General features: G+C 53.8%; 1 protein-coding gene across 5 annotated transcripts in view; it reads right to left on the bottom strand.

Moving 5' to 3' along the window:
* Positions 1-8983: 8983 nt before the first annotated feature.
* FYCO1 (FYVE and coiled-coil domain autophagy adaptor 1) overlaps positions 8984-19915 on the bottom strand; it is a 73923-nt gene continuing 62991 nt past the window's right edge. The window contains exons 17-19 of one of the 5 annotated variants that reach the window (XR_013450280.1): positions 15176-15285; positions 11463-12879; positions 8984-11049 (exon numbers count right to left, since the gene is read on the bottom strand). Coding sequence is in view for 3 of the 5 variants with exons in the window: in XM_078078933.1 (XP_077935059.1) it covers positions 16268-16468 (201 nt within the window). In the remaining 2 variants the exon portion in view is untranslated. The other 4 variants (XR_013450281.1, XM_036107633.2, XM_078078933.1 and 1 more) reach the window with 4 other exon arrangements.

Below are 19915 nucleotides of genomic sequence, written 5' to 3'. Positions count from 1 at the left end.
ACACCGACTTCCTGCCGCAATAAATGAAAAGCCGTCACACGCGTCCAGACGGCTCTTTGGTGTTTCGAACGGTAGCTTGGTGTCCCAATTCTGATTTGGCCTCATAAGTTGAAGCTTCCCATGGGGTCCAGGTCAAGGGATGAGCAAAGCATCCCCATCCTCCCCCTACACCCCGGCTCGGGTGCGCGAGGACCTTTGTCCCACGCTGGACTGACCTCTTCCTTCTCCTACACTCTGGTCAAGGGGGTCTACACGACTTTGAAGAAAGGGAGATAATATGGCCTCCAGCACCCTCGCCTTACACATTTTAGATGCTCAAAAGGAATCTCCCTCTTCATTCGACAGGTCGTTTACTGCACATGATCGGTGAATACCGGGCTGTAGAGTGTGGTCATTGTCACATCCAAGATGCCCACAGTGCTTCGGCAGGGCAGTCTCTTTCTCCTCCACCCCATCCGCCCCTCCTGTTGCAGTTCAGGTCGGTGCCTGCATCCTCCCGGGAGTGGGAGTGCCTCTCATCATTTCTGTTTTATTGGTTCAGATGCCCCCCAGAGCTAATGTCCCATTCAATGTCTTTCTTTGGCTTTTTCTATTATAAAAACCTACAAAAGACACGCAAATGTGTCTCTCCATTTGACTCTTTATGAGTTCCCTCCACCTTTGACGTACTTGTCACACTCAATCCTGGGACTGCAGGCTAAGTGAGAAATCTCTGTGGGCAGATGGAGGCGCACCAGCTGGATTTCCCCTCGAGAACGAGCTCGCAGGGAATGTGGTCAGCACGTAATCTCCAGCTGCCAGTTCCTCCAGGGTCCACCTGTGCTGCAGGTCCATGTCACCCAAGGCCACTGCATCCAGGGCCTGAGAGGCGGGGGATGGAGGCCATCTGGGAGGCGGCATCTGCTCCGGGACTCCCTGCCAGGCTGGCGCAGCTTCGTCAGGCTTGCTTCGCTGTTGAGTCTCCTTCTGCTCAATCCTGCTTCCTCCCACTTCCCTTCATGGGGGTTGATCCCTGATAAACATCCTGCACCCCGAACTCCAGCTCAGTATCTGCTTCTGGAGAAGTCACTCCACAACAACCTTTCCACCAGCGGCTGCCAATTCCGAGAGCCCATTTCAGGCCAGATGGGTACAGAGCACCGGGTGTCCATGAGCTACGCAGCGTGGTGAGCATCTGTCCCAGAACACGTCTCAGAAGGCTGGGGGCAAAGGTCGTGTCTGATCTTAATGCAACAGTCGGAGATCTTGGGCACCAACACGGGGGCAGACACAGCCTCCCTGCCAGGACCCACCCAAGATCACGGGGTTTGTAAGGCTAGTTCACGGACAGGGTATGCCAGGCCCTCCTCACGCCGTGGCTTCTGCCCGTGATGCCATCCCACCTTGCCTGCCATGGGCAGACAAACCAGCCATTGCTTTGGAGGGCTGACCAACAAGTGGCCAAATGCCAGGCTGAGTACCAGGGGATACAAGGACAGATGGACAGATACCACGGCATGCAAGCTCTAAACGATGCTGTGTGACAGTCGTTGGGGCCCTGCTGATGCCTCCTTCAGAAGTGGGCTGGGAGGCTGACCAGCAAAGGACAATGTCATCATCCTCACAGAATTGAGAAGGTTCCTACCTGCTCCCTGTCCTGGGGCTCCTCCCTGAACACGTACAGCTGTGGGCCTCGAACTGCAGGTGCGCGTGCATGTGTGTGCGGGTGCAAGAGCAGAGCATGCCCCCCCCACCGGGCCGACTCCTGGGCCACAGCACCCCTGGGCTCCCTCCCCACCCCCGCCCCTGCCTCCGTCTTTCCTGGCTACTCCCTCACAGACCTGCCCATCCGCCCCCTGCATACCGCTGAGTGGCGCCATCGAGACCCCAGGGGACAGAAGAATCACGCAGGCAAACCCTGCTCAAACTCCTGACCCAGAAAATCAGGACATGGAATAAAATCGTTATTACAGTCTTAAGCCCCTGAGTTTTGGGGGAATTGATTTTGTAATATATATATTTTTTGACATAACGTTCTTTTGGTTCATTCACAATTACACCAACGAAATGATTTTACAAACTCGCTGGTGCTCCATTCAGCTGTGTCCTTGTCACTGTCGCCACAGAACTCGGTGGTATAAAGCAGTAGCCACTTTCTCGTGCTTACCGTTTTGTGGGGCACGGGTTTGGAGACGGCTGGGCAGCTGTGGCTCAGGGTCGGTCCCGTGGCTGTGGTGAGACACTGGGCGGGATTGCGGTCCCCCCCCGAAAGCTTGACGGGGAGGTCAGGCTGTGGGCTGGCGGCCATCAGGGCACCAGCGTGTGGCCTCTTCAGCCTGGGGGGGCTCATGGCACTTGGTTTCCCCCTGAGCAAGGGTCCCAGAGAACCAGGGGGAAGTTGCAGGTCTTTTTCTGACCTGGCACTGGAAATCACAAAGCATCCCTCTGGCTGTTCTCCCTCAGTCTGAACGGTGCTGGGCTGGCCCAGAATCCTGGGGAGCAGCCACCCACCTCTTATGGGAAGGGTGTCATGTAACTTTGGGGTCATGTGTTAAAACTGTCGCAAGCTGCTGTTCTTTAAGTTAACTTGCCTTTCAATGACCCCGATCACTCCATCCCCCAACTGACCTGCGGACTAGTACCCAGGGAGAAAAGAGCCAAAGAGGGGAAAAGCTGTAGGTAGATGACTTTCTTAATAATCACTGCACTCACATTTTTGAGTGATTCTTTACGGGAACCACTATGCGAGGCCCTTGTTTTGTAACTAATCTCTACACCCGGCATGAGGCTCAAACTCACAACCCGGACATCGAGCGTCATCTCGGGCTCCCCTGACGGAGCCAGCCAGGCGCCCCAGCAAGGCCCTTTTGTGATCTTATGCGGTCTCCACAGCATCCTTAGGAAGTAGTTACTGTTATGTCTCCCACTTAACAGGTGGAGAAACTGAGGCACAGAGTGACTCCGTCCCTTGCCTCAAGCCATAGCCAGGAGGTAGTGGCAGCCGGAATGCATTCGTGGTTTTCTGATACTAGAATCCAACCTCTTAGATGCTCTGCTATACTTTCTCCCCCATTGGAGGGCAGGCACTTTCGTTCCAGGGGTCAGTTCACACCGTGGAATCCAGGCGTGGCTCTCTTCCCGCAGAGGCCCTGAGTCAGGAGGGCGGGGTGGCCGTGGGTGGGCTGCCCCCGCGCAGGGGAGCAGGAATCCTGCCCAGGCTTCAGCTTCCGCCTGGGCCCTCCCCTCCTGGCTTCATGTGGTCATGCTTACTGTTGAGTAGCTGACCCTTCAGGTGAATGTAGAGAGAGATTAACAACACTGTGATGACTTGAGCTCATAGGAACTGGGCATTTGGTTATTTATTGGGAAATTGAGACAGCCATGAGCTGATGTGAATTTGCTTTCAAATTTTAAAGATTTTATTTATTTATTTGTCAGAGAGCACAAGCAGGGGGAGTGGCGGGCAGAGGGAGAGGGAGAAGCAGACTCCCCGCTGAGCAGGGAGCCCCATGCGGGGCTCGATCCCAGGACCCTGGGATCATGATCTGAGCCGAATGAAGGCAGATGCTTAACTGACTGACCCACTCAGGTGCCTCTGTTTTCATATTTTAAAAGTTAAACTGGTGTGTAATAAAAATAATTCTATGGTATAGAAGGATATACCCTGGCACCACCTCCAAAGCCCGGACAGACGCCCCAGCCCCATTTCCAGGGGCAGCCACTGTGAAGTTTCCAGCGTCCTCATCCAGAAACATGTACAACAGTGTCCCCATCTTCTGGTGTGCGGGTGTGCGCTCCTTCCTGCCACCCCTGTGACACCATCTTCCTTGCTCTTGCTGTCATAGACCATGCGTCCACGGAGAGTCTCGAGTGTGGCGTGGTGTACATGGATGGGCATGTCTGGAGGAGAAGGCAAGTGTTTTCCCGAGGGAGGTGGGACCAGGGCGGAAGGGAAGGTACAAGAAGGACAGATCGTCAGGCTCTGAGGCGGCCTCTGCCCTCTGCGGTCCCCGTACCGCTCACCGAGCCATCGAGCGCGGTCTCTCTTCCCATGGCTGGCCTCGATGCTTGCTCTGGCCGACAGCCTACGGTCCAAGTGACAGTTCTGAGAGAGCACGAAGCTGTGCACGTGCATTTGCTGTTCTGGAAACCCGCCCAGCACTCACCTGAACCAGCCTGGGCCATCCTGCCGGGGGGGGGGGGGGAGTGTGTGGAGACCATGAGGAGCAGGGCACGGTCACCTGGCCAAGGCCATCGTAGGTCAGCCGGCCCCCCCACTCCTCCTGGACCAACCAACTGACCACAGATGCGAGAGCGAGCCCTGCCATGACCAACCGACAGCCAGCCAACTGTCAGACATGGGAGAGCTCGGATGAGGTGCTGCTGACCTCAGTGATTGGGCCACTGGTTTGGAGGTTCTTGTTAGGCAGGAGCATCGTGACAGTAAATAACCCATACAGCCCTTTGTCTGGAGGATGATGCACAGTAAGGCCGTGAAGGTCAAGAGCTTTTGTTTTGTTTTTTTTTTAAATCACTGGATAGGGGCACCTGGGTGGCTCAGTCATTAAGCGTCTGCCTTCGGCTCAGGTCATGATCCCAGGGTCCTGGGATCGAGCCCCGCATTGGGTTCCCTGCTCAGTGGGGAGTCTGCTTCTCCCTCCCCCTCTGCCTGCCACTCCCCCTGCTTGTGCTCTCTCTGTCTCTGTCTCTGACAGATGAATAAATAAAATCTTTAAAAAAATATAAAAAAAAAAATCACTGGATAATCTACATTCTGGTAAAATGAAGCCGGTTGAGAGAAAACCGCTCCCACAGCTGTCTCCACACAATGCAGTAGGAGTAACAAGCTCTATAAATGGTTCAGCCTTACCAGCTCCCCTGGGTCTTGGGCTGACTTATGGCGAGAGCATGTGAGATTGATTATATTTGCTACCGACTGTTATTAACAAACTGGTGCTGCGATGAGCCGATCTGCCTCTTTTTTTTTTTTTGCATAAAGACCTGCCAGAACCCAAAGTTCCTTAAGTTCCTTAACTTTTTTTTTTTTGTCGTCTCATGTACTCCTTTGGCCTCAGATAAAGCCTACTGTCCTCCTTCTCAGAATGTTGTAAAATGAATAAAATAAAATATAAAGGATTACAAAGAAAACCTCAGTTGAGATACAATTCTCTAAAAATTAGAACAAATGTATGAATTAGTCATATACGTGCCTTTTTATTATTAATGCATTACGCAGGATCTACCAGCAGGTCTAATGACAATATTCACTTCAGAGTGGTGATGGCATTTTGAGAGTCATAGCTGTTGTGTCATATGAAACTGTCTGTCCTTTTCCTTGGTGACAAAGTCACAGGTCTTGCTGACATATACTAGCGTGGCATGGTCTTTATATTCATCATGGAGGGAAGATCTAAATTTTAGTTCGAAGTTGGGGGAAAGATGCCGTTTCCTCCCCCCTGCCCCCCATCCACGTTCATGGACCTTCTGAATTCTGGGGATGGACCAGGCAAGGAGACCATGTTTGACCTGATCTCCTCCAACATGTATCCATCAGTACCCAACTCCTATTTCTTCCTGTAATCCTTACATTTTGGACAGGAGTGGGACCACTTTGGATTTGGGGAAGGGAATGTTTTTCCATTTAGAGATGATCTGCCAGTTAGCAGTATGTCCTCGAAGACAAACACAACAAGCCATAAACGAAATCGTGCTCATGGAAAGATCTGACCTGCAGAACAATTTCCTTCCAGGTATTTGTGGAGAAGTAGTTTCTTCTCCAAGATCGAAATCTCCACCTCTTCCTCCCCGCCCAGTGCTTGGGCCAGTGGGCTGAGGGAGAAGTCCTGGTTCCATGATTTAAGGGTCACTGGTGGAAATAAATCTGGGGACAGATCCACGAGCTCGGTTTACCCCTTTCCTCAAGTTCTAACCAAAGCGATGATGCAGCAGCGACCTTCAAGGACCTACTCGGTGACTTGTGAGGGAAGCAGCCTGATGAACCGGACTTGATATGGGCGTAAACGTGTGATCCTCTGAGAACACCCCGCAGTTCTGGGGCGGAGGTCCTAGCTGGTGAAGGGCTGTCTCTCCGAAGACCTTTGGCCGCACATAGAGACCCGTGTCTTGTGCAGAGGCCTCGTGGTGGGGGGCAACTGCGGCTGTTGCCCCACCTCAGGGCCCTTCTGTGAGAACACGGGAAGTCCTGAGGCCAACCCCGAGCCAGAGGTACAGACCGACGACCTTGTCCATGTCTGCAGCTACCGCCTTCTGTGTGTGGCAAACCGTCCAGGTCTTGCTTCCACTAAAATGCTGCCTCCGCCGGATGTGGTGGTTGGCTTTGGCCACACTGACGCTGCCATTTTCCCCATGGTGCTTTTCCTCCGATGAGAAAGGGGACTTCTGCTAACCCAGACTCCGGCCTGGCCCTCCCTGAGGCCTCCAGGAAGGCCCCTCCCACGCATCCCTCTTTCCTCCCTGCCTCTTTGCTCTCCTATCCTCTGTCCCCCGCACCCCTCCCTCACCCCGTTCCTTCCTCCCTGGGGAGAAGACAGAGCCTGCCCCACTGACCTGGCCCACGGCTGTTCCGGCCTCCCGGGAAGTTTCCTTCTCTTCTCGAGGCTCCCTCAGAGGCCTCCTTGGGAGCAGAAAGCCGGGATGCCCACCCCCCGACCCTGACCTGACATCGCTTTCTCTTTGATGACTCTAGGGAGCCCCAGGCCCAAAGCCAAGCATGGCCCAGCACTGAGGCCTTCCTTTCGGTGAGGACACTCACGTGTGTCACGTTTGGCGATGCCTGGCTCCCTTTGTTCATTTTTGAGCTAAGAAGACAGTTGATTCCAGGCTTTGGGTGGTGCAGCCATGTCAGAGACAACCGCAGTCCATCCGTGCCAGGAGGTGTGAGGAAGCCACACCAGGCCCCGTCCTCCCCCAGCGCTCGAGGATGGGGGACGGATGGGGGACAGACATCAAAGGCCAGAGGTTAGCGATCACACTCGTGCTCAGCTTCACCATCCTCCAGAAACCACAGGTGTGAGCAACGGAGAAGGCTGACCTTTCTGTCAACCCTAACCCACTTTGAATGGCTTTCATAATAGCTATGCTCTCCCCCTGGTTTCTGATGGCTTCAGCTTCAACTGCTCTCTCTCAAAAAAAAAAAAAAAAAGTCCATTTGCTCATCTTGGGTGACAGGTTTCACCCATCTCTTTGCTTTGCAGAGCTGTGTGGGTGGTAAGCTCCTCTCATCAGATTTTTCCCATGCATCTTCAAACCGAAAGGGCTGACCTGCCGAGAGTTTCTTTCTGAGTCTACTGGGGAACCTCTACATCCTCCAGCCCCACCAGGCAGCGTGGCCAGGAGAGGCAGGGCACCCCCCAGTGGCCTTGGAGCCTGCAGACACTAGGCTGGGCCCCGATTCTGGAGAGCCTGGAGCAGACTTTGGGCATCTCGGGTTACTCCGTGATTTAGTGAGCGGGGTGGGGTGCGATGGGGATTTTGACACAGAGGCCCTCAGATCCCAGCCTCTGGTGCAGCATACTCAGCCATGTGGGTCTCCACTGGTTCTCGTTCCAGCCCCACATGGGCTATGTGGCTGCCAAGTCTCTGGAGGGACCCTTCTGTTACTAAGGAACTCCTGCTGCGTTGTTCTGGGCGCTTGGATAAACCAACCTTCCATTACTTCAACCTGCTTACCAGACAGTAAGAGGCTTGACTTGAGGGCATCATTAGTACAAGAGGGGGGTACGGAGTGGGGCAGGATAGAGACCAGCTCACCTCCATCCTCCCCGCACCTTCCCCTGCAGGCTCGCCCTTTGCCCTTCTCTGCCATGAGAGTTTCAGGAGCTTCTGTGCCTGGCCAAGTTGGCCAATGGGATTATTGACGGCCTTACAGCAGACCCAGCATGGGGACCGACCAGTATCCTCACTGATTCCATAACTGTTGAGCACTTCTGTGTCTGGCATGGTGCTCAACGCTGTGGGGGCGAGGGGAGGGAGGGAGATGAAGGAAACATGGTCCTTGCTCTCGAGGGAGAGTGTGGCTACGGGTAGAGAAAGTATAACTTATTCCTGCATAACTGATTCAAAGATGAGGCCACATGAGAATCTGAGGACAGGGGGACGGGTGGAGGAGGAAGGAAGGGAGATGGAGGGAAGGGGGGCTGGGGATGTTCTGTGGGGCTCGAGGCACTCAAGGGAAGGAACATCATCCCTGGATGTGGGGTGTGGCGTGAGTGTGGATGGGCTGTCCAGCCTGAGTTCAATCTGACCGGTCTAGGAGTGACAGTCCTGCCCCTCTGGGTCTGTGTCTGGTCTCTGCTGATCCAGCATGAATAGCTAAGTGGCAGTGGGAATGTGACTCCTTCCTCTGCCTGCTGTCTTGGCTTGGTGGTCTTGCCCAATTTTGTACCACAGGTTGACTGATGGTGGTTTTAGGGCATCCATGACCTTCCCCCTGACCTCACTGTTCTGGTAGGTCAGCAGTGTGCTCTTTGCTCACGGTGCTCTGTGAGTAGCCCAGGAGGGCCAAGCAGCTCATGTGCTGGAGGGCAGTGGGTTGGAATGATACCTTGGCTCCAGCAGGTCTGAACACTGACGTTGCCGTAGGCGGGGAAGTATCCAGATCCCAGGCCACATGGCAACCTTGAGCCCTTCTGAGAAGCCAGAGTACAAGCTGATGCTCTATCTCCAGGCAGGGCAACTCAACTCCAAGTCTGGTCTAGGTAACTTTTTCTTAATAAAGAGATTTTATTTATTTTTTTGACCGGGGAAGGGGGGAGCAGGGAGGGAGAGAGGGAGAGAACGAGCAGGGGGAGGGGCAGGCAGAGGCAGAGGGAGAAGCAGGCTTCCCGCGGAGCAGGGAGCCCGATGCGGGGCTCGATCCCAGGGCTCCGGGACCATGACCTGAGCCAACGGCAGATGCTTAACCGACTGAGCCACCCAGGCGCCCTGGGTCTGGGTAACTTTATCAACAGGCCTTATGTCCCAGTGGAATGAAAGACAATGCTACTCCCAATCATAGTGTTTGCTTTATTTAAATCCTGAGGTTAAAAATAAAACTGTTCCAAATAGTGCAGCAGATGCTATAGAGGAATATGTTTTGGGATACAAAAGTTTCTCACCCCCACTGCGCAGGGCGGGTGTTGGCATTTGATGTGCTTCTGGGTAATTCTTTGGCAGATAAGAATGCAATGGGTCCCCAGACCCACTATCCCATAAGGCCTCGAGAATTGAGGATTCGTCAATGAAAGTGCAATTCTGATTCGGAAGCCGCCCAGCGGAGGCGTAGGTGTGGCTCTGCAGCCCCCAGAGGCAGGAGCGTCCCTGGATAACACTCATCACGAGGTTCTGACGAAGCCTGTTCATCGGCCATGTCTCCTGAAATCTAAAGATAGACTTTATTATTTTAAAAAAGCGATTACGAAGGAAAAGGCGTTATTAATTCAGTCTTTCCTGTCTCCTTGGAAGAATCACAACGCAATGAAAAAAACTTCTCCAGGTTTCCACTAAGAAGCACCTTTCGCTAAGTGTTTTGTAAACATGGCTGGCTGGCTCACGGGTGTCTGCAAGGCGACCCCTGGTTCTCCGACGAATCACCGACAGCTTCTGCCTTCACTCTCAACCCCTCGGAGCCAGGGATGGGGGCTCTCACATGTAGTTACGAAGGTGGACTTTAAGAAATGAAACTCCTAAAAAAAACCTTAAAAATCAGCGGCCATCTAACCAGTATCCCATAGAGCACAGGCTCTGAGATACCACCTCCAAATGGGGATTTCCTTTCATTTGAGTCTAGAATGGCTTACCCACCCAAGGAGTGGATAACTGAAACATTTCAGAACAACCATCCTTTTGATTTTTCCATTATATTATGTAGCTTTTCCTTTTCTACTTTTCAAACCCGGTAGGGTTTTTCAGTTCCAGATTCCTTCTTGATCTGGTTGACCTGGAGTCCAGAGGGCTCCAGCCATGAGCACATTGCAGAGGCCACGCTTTATCGTGACGCCCGCCCTTCCTCGCTGCGGGTGAGTGTGTCTGAGGGGCCACGTTCTCGGGCAAGGTTGATTAGTGGCTTCTGAGGCAGAGGTGAACAAGGCAGTGGGATCAGTGCTAGAAAGTGAGCGGCTGTTATTCAGAGAGCTGGGCCATCTGGGGGCTGCCGGAGTTTTGCTTTGTTGTTTTGTTTTGTGTTGAATAGTGATCTGGGGTCCCATTGATGATTTCTAGTGTAATTCAGTCTACTGGCTGGGGCTACTGCCTTCAATAGTTGCTCTTCATTGTCATCTGCATTTTTTTTAAAAAGTACCCCAACCCCAAAAAACCTCAGTAAAGTCGGGAACCTGTTCAAAATAAGAATAAAGCTGTTCATACAAGCCACGCTGAAATAGGCCACCATGTTCTCTACTTGCATAATGCACAGCAAACTCGAGCTCACACGGCAAAGTAACAAAGGAAAAAGAGTCTGTCCAGCATGAAAATAAATAGGCTGCGGAGTCAGGACGTGACCGCTGGGGGAGCGGGCAGTCCTCTGAATGTAGTCAATGTTCCAGGGGGTACACACCACAAGGGGCCTCTGCTCTCTGGGAGGAGTGGCTCTGGGCTGGCTTCGAAAGAGCCAAGTGGTTTTTAAGCTGTAGTTGGTTTCCTGCCGGGCTGAGTGACAGAGATTCACCAGGGGGCTTGGATGGAATGTTCCAGGCCTTTTGTAGGAAACACAGGAGCTGTTAGCTGCACAGGATGGTGGCGATACCATCAGCTGGCCGTCTCCATGGCATCCTGGGAGAGTACTCAAAACAAGACTCCAGACTGCTTTGGGTTCTCTTTTGTTAGTTTCTTTCTTGTGGTAAACCGCCCATCCCCATTACCCTTTCCAGAGGAGAGGGTGGGCTCAAAGGCAGGATGACTTGCTCCGGAACAATCCTCAGGCCGTGTGGCACACCTGTGAGGACAGGCGTGAGGCTAGGGAGAGTCTCTGGGAGGCTGGCTGCTTTTTGCCTTGGTGATGAGCACAGTCAAGGCCTTGGCCACCGGGAGACGCTAGGGACCCTGGTGGCTTTCTGCTAGAGGCGGCTGGCTGCTCTGAGGAAAGAGCGCAAGAGGTTCAGCTTCTCCCTGCGTTAATCTCTCAGGAAGGGTCTGTTCACCACCCCCTCCCCTGCCCTGCCTAAACTGACTGCAAGTGGCCAAGTCCCCTATTTGAGTGGAAGCTCTGAGCCCCCTCCCCCCTGCCCCACGAGTCCCCTCTGCTGGGTGGTGGCTGTGGGGTCTGCGCTGGACCCGGCCTGGGGGCTCTGACCTGTCCTTGAGCTCTCAACACCAGCCCAGCCAAGCCTGTGGGTGACAGAATGAAGCTTCCGTGTGGTGGGACTTGACCAGTCACGAGGCGAGCTGGGGGACGGGCTGGGTCCTGCGTTCAGATCCCCAGACACCCTGCCTGGCACTGTCCCTCATCCTTGGCCAAAGTGGGCCCCATCATCAGATGGCCTGCTCACCTGTGAAGCGTCTGAGCCCTGACTTCAGGCTCCGGCCTCTGTGAACAAGGCCCCAAGAGGCCATCAAAGGTGAGCTCCCTATGGTGGGAGGAGAAAAGGACTACAGACAACAGGAAGACCATCTTCTCCTTGGCTAGGGAAGGGAAACAGGATTCATTGGCCCCAAGGGGAGATGGCTCCCGGCTGTCAGGTGTAGGCTGAGCCACAGGAAGTGGGCAAAGGGGTGCCAGGGAACAGACGGGTGGGGAGAGGGGACCAAGAAGTGAACTCAAAGCCGATTCATGAATTATGCCTGTTATACCCGAATTACCAAAGACTTTTTTTAAGAAGGCCCCGATTTTGGAAAGTGGTTCTTACCCTGATTATGATCATTAGTAAACATGTCTGCGGATGAGGCAGAAGCTCGTATTTATACAAACAGAGACAGCCCAGCAGCCGAGCAGTGAGTCCTAAGGGCCAACACACAGTGCTGCTTAGTGGTCCCGGCATTGCCATTTGCGCAGACAGCCACTGCGGGACGCGTCCTCCGTGTGCTGGCTTTGGTTTCCCCGAGCATCTTCAGTTCTGATTTCTAGGCCGGTGTTTTCAACTACTGGGGGGCCTGCCTGAGTGAAGGGCTTTGCATGAGGACAGAACTTCCCAGACAGAAGGGCCGGGAAGAAAGTGCAGCTAGAGACCCCTCCAAAATTGCTGTTTTGGAGCAGCCCTAAATTTACTGGGGCAGGAAGGGACAGAGGCCTGATGGGAAGAGGCTGGTTGGGGCTTCAGGAGGCCCCCCCGCCCCCACCCGGGACACCCTGACTCTTACGATGGCCCTGTGGCCTCCTTTTCCTGGCCTCGCGGCCTGAGGACTCACAGGGTCTGGCCAGGACGTCCCGGCTCATGGTCACCCAGGACACCTGGCCCCTGCTGGGCAGAGTGGGGCATTTCTCTCCACAGGCAGAAGCTGGGGTCACTGACTCTGGCCTGTGGAGCTCTCCACGGAGGCCGGGAACCAGCTGTGGCTCCAGAGAGGTTGAAGGTCCCCTGAGTGTTTAAACCATCGGCAGAGTGTCCCTTTGGGTGTGAGGACAGTTGGGTCCCTAATCCCTGGAAACGTTGCTTGAGCCCTTAAAAGCCATGGAGGCTAAGAGTGACGGTGCGTAGTGCTGAGTACACACGCTCCAGACGATGCAGCTTTGAGGGGCGGCCGGAGGCCTGTCTCTCAGTTCTACACTGGTCACATTTGGAGCGGCTGCCTTTTTTTTTTTTTTTTTAGTGCTTTATGTGACAGGTGAGCAAGAGTAGTGTTTCCTGTGGATAAAGTGAAGCTATTAGAATCTAGAATCCAGGTGCTTGAGGCTACGGGAAGTCACTTCCATCGTAGATCACAGGCCTGTCAACCGTCAAGTGATAAAACACTTTCTTGGAGACAAACCTGAGGAAACAGAAGTGGGAAAGGAGGGTGTCACTGGGAGCGCCGAAAGCCGGAGGGCAGCAGCGGCGGCTGGGGGGGGGCCTCCTCGGGGGGGGGGGGCTGCAGCAACCTGGCTGGGCGTGTGGGCGGGCTGGCGGCGGAGCCTTCGGGGGGGGGCAGGGGCCCGGGCCCCTCACCCTGTTTCCTGTCTGCCCAGCACAGCTCCCCCAGGCAGGGGTCCGGGGGTCCTGGGACGTCAGCACGGACTTCCCTGGGGCTTGGTACACAAACACCTGCTTTGAAGCTGCTGGGGGATGTGGGGGCTGCAGGGGCTGCAGCGCAGGGAGTGGACCCTGAGAAGAGGTTTCTGGAGGAGACGAGGATGGATTTCATCCCCGCTGGGCGCCTAAAGCCATTTTGCCACCCATGGTTTAGAAATCTCCGGCACGGAGTAAGGCGGGGTGGGTCACAGCACCGTGGTGGCCTCCAGCGGGAACTAGGGGCCTGCTTGGGGCATGGGACCGCGTTCTGCCCTCGGCCTCTCTGATAACCCGCCGGGAGTCCCAGTGAGGTGGTGACAGTGCTCACTGCTTCTGCAGAGATGGGGCTCAGGGGCACTTAGAACTTGGAGGGCAGCTCTCTGGAATATGCTGGGCCTGTGCCCCATGAGTCCGGCTAATTCAAGGTATGTTTGTGCTCATGGGGGCGTGCAGGGGAGGGGGAGGAGAGGGGGAGAATGGGAAGCTCCTCCTCTTAGCCCCTCCTTTAGTGGACGTGCTTGGCCACAATCCCTGGGCGCTCAAGGCTGGGAGGTGCTGAGGGGGCGGCCCAGCTCTCCCCTAGAGTATCCTCACTAGTTATTCCGCCAAAAGCCAAGTGGGCTGGGAAGGGTCCCCGTATGGGGGGATGTGGCCGCTAGCTCAGGGCCCCACTCAGGGAAGAAGTGGCTGCGTGCTGGTCAGGCAGGTCTCCTAAAAAGGCGGCCCCAACAAAGGGCTTATGCTGAAGCCAGAAGAACCCAAGGGAAGGGTCCCAGCAACCTTAACCACCCCTGTCTCATGTCTTCATGAAGTGGGGGCCCAGGCTCATGGCAGATGCTCAACCCACGTGTTCCTCTCCCAGCTTCCTTCCTTGGCTGCCCCTCCAGCCTGTCTCCCTATATTCCCAACTTCCTGCCCCGCAGCCCTTCACTCCTGCACCTGCATTTGGTGCTTTGATGCTGTGCTTCCCCGATGCAGTATACACTGCTCCCGCTGCCAGGACAAGAAGGCCCAGGGGCTCCCTCTCACAGCTCTAGTCCTGGCCTTCATTTCTTGCTTGTCCATCCACCCATGCACCCATCCACCCATGCATCCATCCACCCATGCATCCATCCTTCCATCCATCCATGCATCCACCCATCCATCCATCCATGTATCCATCCATCCATCCATCCATCCATATATCCATCCATCCATCCATCCATCCATCCATCCATCCACCCATGCATCCATCCATCCATCCATGTATCCATCCATCCATCCATCCATCCATCCATTCATATATCTATCCATCCATCCATCCATCCATCCATCCACCCATGCATCCATCCATCCATCCATGTATTCATCCATCCATGCATCCAGGCATCCATGCATCCATCCATCCATCCATCCATCCATGTATTTCTCCATCCATCCATGTATTCATCCATCCATGCATCTAGGCATCCATGCATCCATCCATCCATGCATGCATGCATGCATCCATCCATGTATTCATCCATCCATCCATGTATTCATCCATCCGTCCATGTATTCATCCATCCATGCATCCATGCATCCATCCATCCTTCCACTGTTTCTACTGAGCCCCTCCTTTGGGCTGGGCAGTGGGAGCCTGGACATCCGAGAGAGGCAGGAGGGCACACTGGTTAAGTCCACAGCCTGGAGGCAGGCCCTCTGGGTTCCAACCTGGCTCTACCACTACGAGCTGTGTGACCTGGGATCAGTCCCTTGGCCCTCAGTCCCTTAGCGGCACCATGAGGAGAATGGTAGTTCCTATGACATGGGCGTGCCATGGGGCTTAAGTGAGTCAGTAAGAGCGGAGGTCCGAGGATTCACCTGACATGTGCTAAGACTCTGTAAGTAGTAGCCTGTGTCTTATAAAATCTGTAACACACATTAGACCACCGCAGTATAGGGCTCTAAAATTTAAAAAAAAGCTATTAATAATAAATTACTGATAATTAAATAGTCTCTTTTGAATGTCCAGCTCTGTTCTCGTGGCCAGGTGGCAGGTGAATTCTTCCGGATGCTGACGAGTGAGGTGGCCCTACCTGGAAAAGGTGTTGTCGAAGATGAGCATGTAGATGCCCGGTGTGCGGACCTTGAGCTGGCCCTGGATGTTCTCCTTGTGAGAGCTGCATCGGGTCGTGGGGATAAGGACCTGGGAGGAAGAGCAGATCAGAAAAAGTGTCATAGAAGCCGAGAGGGCATATAGGTCTTCTGGGTAGACCCTTTATTTTGGGGAGGGAACTAGGCCCAGAGATGCTAGGGACCCTGTCTGAGGTCACAGCTGAGCAAGGCTGGGGCTGGGATCAGCCTCAGGAGTGGGGGGGGGGGGATGTCTGGGATCAGCCCCAGGAGTGGGGGGGTTATGCCTGGGACCAGCCCCAGGAGTGGGGGGTATGTCTGGGATCAGCCCCAGGAGTGGGGGGGCGGTATGTCTGGGATCAGCCCAGGAATGTGGGGGGGTGCCTGGGATCAGCCCCAGGAGTGGGGAGGGTGCCTGGGATCAGCCCCAGGAGTGTGGGGGGGGTGTCTGGGATCAGCCCCAGGAGTGTGGGGAGTGCCTGGGATCAGCCCCAGGAGTGTGGGGAGTGCCTGGGATCAGCCCCAGGAGTGGGGAGGGTACCTGGGATCAGCCCCAGGAGTGGGGGGCATATGTCTGGGATCAGCCTCAAGAGTGGGGGGTGTCATCCACATGCCCCACATTTGTTGATAACCTGTGGCCGGGGAGGAGGCTGTGGGTATGAACTTCACCCCGAATCATGAACGAGTCAGTGCCCCGAAGGAGTGGCCCCAGCCTCCTCTGACCACAGCCAGAATGTTCCACTATCTAGAGGAGCAGGCCTTTTTTGGCTGCAGGAAGCCGGGGCTTATTCGAGGTGAAATCTGTCTGTCTGGCTCCTGTTGGGCCTCGTGCTGCCCGAGGTGAGGGGTGTCTCAGGGGACAGGCCGAGCCCCTGCCCACGCACATCTCTCAAGCGCTTTGTGAAGCTGCTGAGCCTGCCCGCTCTGACCTGAACAGGCCCGGTTCCACCCGTGGCTTCTCACTTGGCCCCGGCAGGCTCTGCTTCTCCCGCTGCACCGCGCACATCCACAGGCCCCAGGGCCCTCTCAACTTTCCTGGCCCAAGCCCCAGCCTCCTATTTACCCTCTGCCTTCCCCAAGAAGGAGAGATTAGTCCCAAGAAATATCTGTTTTCTCAGGACACATTCTAAGGGCCTCACCATCGGTGGGGGCAAAGCTGAGCAGAGGATGAGCGTTGGACGGGGCCAGGGTGTGTGTGGGGGTCTCTGGATGGCCAGTCTTTCCCATGAGGGCAACGTCTGCAACCTGCTGACCAACTAAGACACAGTTTAAAACTGAAGATATGGAGGGGTGCCTGGCTGGCTCAGTCAGTAGAGCATCTGATAGGAAATGAGGAAAGGGGAAACAAGACAGAGCCAACCAAAATTCAGAAAGATTTTAGAAGCGATCAATGCCCCAGCGGGTCTGGTCTCAGAAAGCATCCTTAAGCCGACCACGTAGGGCTGACTACACGTAAATGGTCACACAGATCAGAGGCTTTGCAGACCACGGCTAACACCTTAGCAACTCAGAGCTCCTAGTGTGGGGAGCTGCCCCACAAGTGAGCATCTTTATTCTTTACAAAATCAAGTGCTGCTCCTTTCTCAGAAACACAACTTTGTGAAATTCCGTTATCTATTCCTTTTAAACATTTTTCACCCTGCACAAAATGACTGAATCCAAAATGCTTCTAACGATGTGATGGCTTTCTCAACTTACACTTGAATACAGAGGTACGTTTCTGGAAACCCTACACGTTGGCCACAGAGTTCCCAAAGTGAAGTAAGTTTCCACAAAAGGTTCTGCCCTCAAAGATCTTGTGGTTTAACAGAGACAGCAGACAAAAAACCATTCAGTTATAATAACAGTGAGCATGTCACGAGGGGACAACCGGGAGGGGTGCCCATCCCAGCCCCGGGGGGCAGGGGGGAGGAGGAGGGGAGAGAGGCACAGTGTGAGGGAAGATATCCTGTAGGAGGTGACACTGAGCATGTAGTTCAAGAGAGGCCTGGGTGTCCCAGGCAGAGGGGAAAACATATTCAAAGACATGGGATAAGAGCAAAGATTTACTCTCCCAAGAGATAACCAAAAACAGACAAAATATACAAGACACTGGACATCAGGCAATGGAGGAGAGTGTTCTCTGAGGGAAAAGGTGAGCCCCACAACTGCCCCAGCTCACCATTTTGAGAGGAGAACAACCAGATGGGACAAACAGAAAACAAACAGTAAGATGACAGACTCAACCCTAACCTGATCAATAGGCACATTAAATATAAATAGTCTCAACACCCCAAATAAAAGGCAAAGATGATCCATCTTTGCCAACCCCATCATGCCCAGAAGAAGAGACAATTTAAAGATACAAATAGGTTAAAAGTAAAAGCATGTAAAAAGATATACTGTGGTAGCATTAATCCAAAGAAAGCTGGATTGACTACATTAATACCAGACAAAATAGATTTTATATCAAAGGATGTGGCCAGGGATAACTTCATAATGATAAGCGTATTAATGCATCAGGGGGATGGACCAATCCTTCACATTTATGCCCCTAATGAGAGCTTCAAACACACGAAGCAAAAAGTGGTAGAACTGAAAGGAGAAATAGGTAAATTCACAATTAATGGTTGAGTAAACTTCAATACCCCTCAATAATTAATGGACTAATAGACAGGAACTCAGTAAGAAGATGGAAAACTCGAAGAACTGTATCAACTAACTCAACCCACCTGCCACTTAATGGAATACGCCACCTGACCACGGCAGGACGCACCTGCTTTTCAAGTGCACTGGGAACACTCAGGTAGGCCATCTTCTAGGCCATTAAAAAACCAACCAAACAAACAAAAACCCACCTCATACTTAAAAGGATTCAGTTATACAGTCTGTTTTCTGACGACAATGGAATTAAATGGAATTAAATTAGAAATAAACAGATCTCTGGAAAATACCAAAAATATTCGTAAACTGAAGAACACACTCTTAAATAACACATGGATCAAGGAGAGATCAAACATCAAAAGGGAGAGCCTACAGGCATGGGAGAGAGCGTGTGCAGCGTGTTCCTGATACCACAGGACATTTGCACTGGCTGGGAGCTGGCGGTGGTGAGGGAGTAGGAAGGGCCCGAGACAAGCCTGGAGGGGAAAAAGATGCACGAGGACCCACTCTGGGTAGGACCTGGGGCTAGCCACTTCTGCGCTTGGTCTCATTACGTTCCATTAATGTTCTATCGTATTCTAATTCCACCCAGGACTGAGAATTCTGGGAGGTTGCGAGGTTGGGTCTGCTCCTGGGGTCCGTAATCTAACAATTCTGAGCCTGGACGCTCCAGCAAGCACCGGTGGGAAGGAGCCGCTGGACAGGAAGGTCTGCTGTTCATACAGGGGCATCTGGGCACCCCACACCTCAACCTCTGCATTTACTACCTCGACTACAAAGCAACAACCAAGAGCTCGTTAGGCAGGTCCTCGGAAGAGGGTATGTCTAAAACAGTATGCTTCATTTCCTTAGAACATTCTAGACTACAGACTTCCCATTCATCTCAGCTCCGTTTTCCCACCATGGTCAAAATCTAGGAGAGCTTCCCTGGTGCCAAAGCTCACACAGCTGAGGTGGCGGGGAGATGAGGGGGTCTCCGCTGGGTGAGCTCCGGGAGCGCCTCCCACCAGCCTCCAGTGCCTGGGCGGCCGTGCCCTCAGTCATGACATGTGTCTGCAAGACAGTCCAAGCTGGTTTTATTGGTATTTGGATGGGCTCCTGTGGCCCGGGGCTCTGGGCAAAGCAAGGGTCCTAGGCTCGATGGAAGAAGTGAGTCACAAACAGGTTGCTGGGGGCAGAGGTTGCAGACTGACTGCTCATGGGTATAGTTTCCTTTGGGGATGATGAAAACGATCTAAAATTAGATGGTGACAGTTAGACAACACGGTGAATACACTATATCTTAAATGGGTCGATTATTTGGTATATGAATTACATCTCAATAAGGCTGTCTAAAAAACCACAAAGGCAAGGGTTCTTGCTCCCAGTCCTGGTTCCTCCTCCGACTCCCTGTGGCCCCAGGCAGGCTGTTGAGTTTCTCTGGCCAAACATGGGTCCTCTGCCCGGAGAGAGGGCAGGGCCTGGGTCCTGTTCCCTGTGCTCCGTCCCCAGGCTTCAGGACAGGGTCAGTATACGGGCAGCCTCAAGTCTTGGGTGGACTTGAGTGTCTTCCTAAATTTACAACCTCTAACCTCACTGCTCAGACGCGACCTTGACCGAGGAAGCACCGTGGAGAGGAGGTGGCCCTGGGGGCTGGGCAGTGTCTGCTGGGTGCCTCAGAGACGGGGCTGGCCTTTGTCCCTGCGGCTCCCTCTATCAGGGCGTATCTCCTGGTTTGGCCCAAGGTCTCCTCCCCCCGATGGCTGCCCCCCTCCGCCTAGCATGACACTCTCTATCTGGAACCATGGTCGTCTGTTCACTAGGGGCTCTCTCCTCAAGGGCGGATGCCACGTTGTCCCTTGTCTTTCTAGCTCTGACGGGCGCAACAGAGCCCAGGGCTGAGCAGAAGCTCAGCAGATGGCTCTGAAGAGACCACAAGCCCCTTGTGTCTACACTTCCATAATCATACCCTTGAGTGCTGTCACTTGCTCTGCACGTGGTTTCCTGTAAGGCCCAGGCTGGTCAGGGGATCCCAGGGGGAGTCCCCCAGACAGAAGCTGAGGACGTGCCTCTGGGAACAG

The sequence above is a fragment of the Halichoerus grypus genome, chromosome 1, assembly GCF_964656455.1.
Source record: "Halichoerus grypus chromosome 1, mHalGry1.hap1.1, whole genome shotgun sequence".
Lineage (NCBI taxonomy): Eukaryota > Metazoa > Chordata > Mammalia > Carnivora > Phocidae > Halichoerus > Halichoerus grypus.
The sequence above is the reverse complement of the archived record's forward strand: the minus strand, read 5'-3'. Positions and strand labels throughout refer to the sequence as shown.